This window comes from Myotis daubentonii, chromosome 3 (assembly GCF_963259705.1).
Source record: "Myotis daubentonii chromosome 3, mMyoDau2.1, whole genome shotgun sequence".
Lineage (NCBI taxonomy): Eukaryota > Metazoa > Chordata > Mammalia > Chiroptera > Vespertilionidae > Myotis > Myotis daubentonii.
The window spans coordinates 32,549,539-32,554,653 of record NC_081842.1 but is presented as its reverse complement, the minus strand read 5'-3'; the positions used below and the strand labels follow the sequence as shown (position 1 = coordinate 32,554,653).

At 51.0% G+C, this 5,115-nt stretch overlaps 1 protein-coding gene across 1 annotated transcript; it reads right to left on the bottom strand.

The window, feature by feature from the left end:
• Positions 1 to 1,339: 1,339 nt before the first annotated feature.
• Positions 1,340 to 4,266, bottom strand: LOC132230107 (interleukin enhancer-binding factor 3-like). The gene has a single exon (XM_059687035.1). It carries the CDS (start codon positions 4,049 to 4,051, stop codon positions 1,454 to 1,456), a length of 2,598 nt encoding a protein of 865 aa, XP_059543018.1. The 5' UTR covers positions 4,052 to 4,266; the 3' UTR covers positions 1,340 to 1,453.
• Positions 4,267 to 5,115: the final 849 nt, after the last annotated feature.

The window sequence follows — 5,115 nt, the reverse complement described above, 5'->3', positions numbered from 1 at the left end:
GTGGCTCCTCTCTCTGGGTCCATGTCCCATTTCAGATCCCCCATCCCAGTCCTCTCCCAGCAGGCAAAAAATACCTGCCAAACGAAGTTTCCCATATTCTCTAGGGATTCAACATGCTGGCATTTGCAAGGAGAGTGAGGTGATGCTTAATCCATAGACATGACTCATTAATTATGGGGCCTCAGGTATCTCTGAGAGGCTGCCTGACCCAGAGGCGTTTGGAAGGCTTTCACCACAGGCTGCATCCACTTTGCTCACAACTGAAAGGCTGGAGTGGGGAGCAAACCAAAACCTGTGGAGCCCCACAGTGTGCCAGGCATGGTGCCAAGAGCTCTCTGGGAGGTTCCACATTTATTCCTTACAACACCAAACACTGGGCATCATTATCCCTATTTTAATATAGAATAACGGAGATTTCAAGAAATTAAGTCATTGGCAGAAGTTGGTAGTCAGGGTTTGAACTTAGGGCTATTGATTCTAACATTACAAAGATTATAATAGCACTGCCTCCCCATAATAGTAGAACCTATATATTTTCAAAGAAACACTAAATGCCTGAGCCCTAAATTAGTGTCTTCCTGTGCTCCTGCTTATCTATATATATAAAAGCCTAAATGACTGAATGACTGAGCGACCTGTCAACCAGTCACTATGATGCACACTGACAACCAGGGGACAGATGCTCAACTCACAGGATCTGGCTTCCTCCTGTCTGGATCAGGCCTGCAGGGATTGGGCTCCCTCCTTGTTGGGGTCCAGCCCCAGCAGGTCCAGGGGTCCCCAAAGGTGTGGAGGAGTCAGCAAAGAAGGAATGACACAGAGACAGCGTTCAGTTGATCAGCAGCCTAGCTAGGATTCCTAGCCAGGATCTCCAGCCAGGTTCAGTCTTTTATTGTCTTGTTACATCTGTATTTATACCAGTTGATTTTAATCCTGTCAATTTTTATTCCAAAGGTTAGGGCGTTTCTTATCTCCATTCCAGGGAGTAAGATTATGTAGCTTAAGGGTGATTGTTTGTAGTTAAAGTGATTAACTACCCTCCTGGCATTTAGTTAAGGGGTTTTATTCCCTCCCTAACTTCAGGGAAAAATCCCTACCTGGGGAAACAACCTTTCTCAGAGAGGATGACCTTGGTTAAAACGCTGGTATCCCTTCTGTAACTATTTCAAGACAAACTGAATTAACACTAACACCAATTGTAAATAGACAGAGGGATACTGAACTGTAAGAACTCAGAAAACTCTGCTCGGACAAAGTTTTAATGGCAACTAACAAACCACTGAAGACATGGAGTCCCAAACATGGCTAAATATGGGTCACAGAACGGGTCACAGGACAGGGTAGGGCAAGAGGACCCAAAGGGGCTGAAGACATGTTAACTGTGATGCATAAAACTGAATCTTACAACAAGGAGGGGTAAGTGCAGAAGGTACAAATCTTCACCTTCAGGGCTTTATCTGTACTGGTAGTTCATGCTGTGGTCTGCGTTCCTGCCGTAGCCTCCCTGTGATGACTGGTAAGAGCTGGGAGGGCCGCTGTAATTCTGGCTGGGCCCGGGGGTGTTGTAGTTCGATTGTGATGAGTAGCCTCCCTGTTTGCCTTGGTATGAGCCGCTGCCCCCAGAACCTCCTCCGTAGCCCCCATGTGACCCTGGGTTGTACGACAATCCGCCTGAACTGTAGCCTGAACCGTAGCTGTAGGAGTTGGAGTAGTAGTTTCCTTGGCCGTGACTATAGCCTCTCTGCTTGCCCTGCGGGGGGCCATAGTTGCTGTACTGGCTCTGGTTGTAGGACTGTTGCTGGCCTGGGTGGGGCTGGTAGCCTGAGCCGCAGGAGGGTTTCTGCTGGCCCCCCTGTGGCTGTTTCTTCCCGGGGGGCACTGGGGAGCTGTAGTTGTCACCTTGGTAGTAGGAGCCGTAGCCGGAGGAGCCACCTCCGCCCCCGCCGCCGCCACTGCCAGCATTCCCAGAATGCCCTCCATTGCTGTAGAACTGACTGTAGCCAGCTGTTGCCAAGTTGCCTCCATACCCATAGCTGCCATACCCAGCGCCAGCATTCATGTAGTTTCCATGGTTCGCCCCACCAAATCCTCTTCCTCTACCTCGAGCACGGATGCTCCCTCCTCTTCCCCGCCCTCGAAGGTTTGGGGGCGGGGGCACTTCGTTGTGCATGGGGCTTCCCATGCCAAAACCAGGGTTATGTGGCTTAGCAGCAAATTTCAGTCCACCTCTGACAGGCACAGGTGCTCTCTTCTTCTTATTGGCCTCCAGGGAGAGAGGGGCATCAGGGAACAGCTTTTCTAGCGCAGAAAGGGCAGCATGTGCTTTTGCCACCTTTTTATTTGAGCCAGCACCTTGAAACTTCTGTCCATCTACCTGGACCTCCATCACAAAGCGCTTGTCATGGCTGCCACCAGTCTCTGGGATGAGCTCATACTTGAGGCCACGCCTCTTCTCATTAAGCTCCATGACGGGGTTCTTGCCATGCTTGGTCAGAATCGGCCCCTGCTCGGTAGTGGGATCTGCAGTAAAGGCAGCAGTGGGGGTCGAAGCGGCTTCTACCACAGGTGGAGGGGCCATGACAGCTGGTTTGGCCTCAGTTTCCTCAGCCGAGTCCTCCTCCTTACTGGAGTTTCTGCCTTCAGCACCGGTAGGCAAGCCCATGTCCTGTAACACCTTGACGGCCACATGCAGCTTGGCAGTCTTTTTGGATGGTCCGGAGGCCTCGAATGAGCTGCCATCTACTTCCACAGACATGGTGAAGATGGGGGCATGGACCGGCCCCGCCTGGGAAACCAGTTTATACTGCAGCCCAGGCTTCAGCTGGTTCAGCCTCATCAGGGCATTCATGGCCTGGGGAGGCTCTGCCTTCTCCTCCTTCTTCTGAATCTTCTTCTTTTTGCTGGGAGGCTTTTCCTCTCCATCCTCCTCCATTGGGCGTTTCATTGGCGTAATGGCATAGGTGGTAGTGGGGGGGATTTGAACCGTGTAGTCCACTGGGTTTTCATTCTTTGGTTTCTTGGGCATCTTAGAAGGCAGAGGGTCCATACCCAGGACTTTATGCAGCTGTCCAAATGCAGCAAGTCGCAGAGCATGCTGCGCACTCTGTGTGATATCTTCCCGCTGCTGTCTGTCTAGATGCCCAATAGCATCAGTGGCTTCTTTTTCACAAGGGTCATAAATGCCAGAACCATCCGGCATCACTATGCCTGACGCCAGGCACTCCAGCACTCTCCGCAGGGCCTCGCCAGCACCCATGGGTCTGTTGGCTGTGCCGATGGACTTTTCACAGAGAAGCTCAAGGGGCCATCCTCTCAGAGGACCCCAGGTGGGCACTCGGGTGCACAGGTCCCTCAGGACCCGGATGACAATAACACAAGACTTCAGCCCTTTGGCTCTGGCCTGGAACCACTTGGCATGTTGGAGGGACGCCAAGGCAGCAAGGCATTTCTGCCTGTCCAGGACGTCCAGGGGGTCGTTGACTGATAGCGTTTCTCCAGCTAATACTTTCTCCATTTCTTCTCTAACAATGGGGGATGTCAGGTGGATAGTCAGGGACAATGGAGGCTCTTTTGTGTTTTTTATGACTATCGCAGCATCATCGACAGATTGGAGTATTTCGTACTTATTTTCTGTAACAGCAGCGAGCTGGATGGCCAGGTTGTCAGCCACCTTGTCCAGGAGGGCAGTTGTGGGTTTCTCCTTGCATAGCAGCACCAGCTCCGGGTCCAAGTCCCCCTTCAGCAGGAGGCCCTTTGCCACAAGGCCAACACGCATTACACCCCTCAGGGTTCTGGTCATATGCTCCATCTCTTGCTCCCCGGTCCCTACTTTGCTCTCATCGTCTGGGGGCACGTCCAAGTCCTTGGACTCGGCATGTTCCCTGCTGCCTTTCTCCCGCTCATCAATCCAGTCAGACACAGCTTTGAGAGCCCGCTCTGTATGGGACACCATGCTCTGGACTGCCTCCAGCTCCTCTTGGGTTGGATAAACAGAAGAGTGTTTTGCTATCACGAGGCGATTGTCATTCACAAAAATTCGCAATGGACGCATTTTTACTTCTTTTTCTGTAGTGTCTGGAAATCAAATTTTGCTTATATTTTCAAATTGTGACAGATTCCCTTGGTGTTACCAATACTTTAGCTATCTTGTCAGCGTCCCTTCCCCAACCGCAAACGCTGCCGACTGCCTGCCACAACTCACCAGAATCTCTCCCGCAAAAGCCACGCGGTGCACACCAGGCTGCTGAGTCCAACTGCAATGGCGAGAAGAGGATGAGGAGCCTAGGGGAACCCTGTTAAGGTCCCAATTGTTGGGGTCCAACCCCAGCAGGTCCAGGGGTCCCCAAAGACGTAGATGGAGTAGGGAAAGAAGGAATGACACGGAGACAGCGTTCAGTTGATCAGCAGCCTAGCCAGGTTCTCCAGCCAGGTTCTAGCCAGGTTCTGTCTTTTATTGTCTTGTTACATCTGTATTTATATCAGTTGATTTTAATCCTGTCAATTTCTATTCCAAAGGTTAGGGCGTTTCTTATCTCCATTCCAGGGAGTAAAGATTATGTAGCTTAAGGGTGATTGTTTGTAGTTAAAGTGATTAACTACCCGCCTGGCATTTAGTTAAAGGGTTTTATTCCCTTCCAAACTTCAGGGAAAAATCCCTACCTGGGGAATCAACCTTTCTCGGAGAGGTGACCTTGGTTAAAACACATAGCGCCAAGAAGGTGAGCAAACATATTAAGAACAGTATGCCATATACGCCAGGTCCCTTGAAACATATGCTGTGCAGAAGTTTCTTCCCTGCAGCGACTGTGTCAAGCATCAAGGACAGACCGGCTTCCGGCACCTCCTGTCTGGATCAGGCCTGCGGGGATCGGGCCAAAATTGGCTATCCGACATCCCCCAAGGGTTCTGGATTGCAAGAGGGCACAGGCCAGGCCGAGGTACCCCACTGGTGCATGAATCCATGCACTGGGCCTCTAGTATCCTATATTATAATCCTATATAATAAAATGGTAATATGCAAATTGACCCTAACTGCAGAACTACCAGGAACAACCAGTCTCTATGATGCCCATTGACCACCAGGGGGCAGACACTCAATACAGGAGCTGCCCCCTG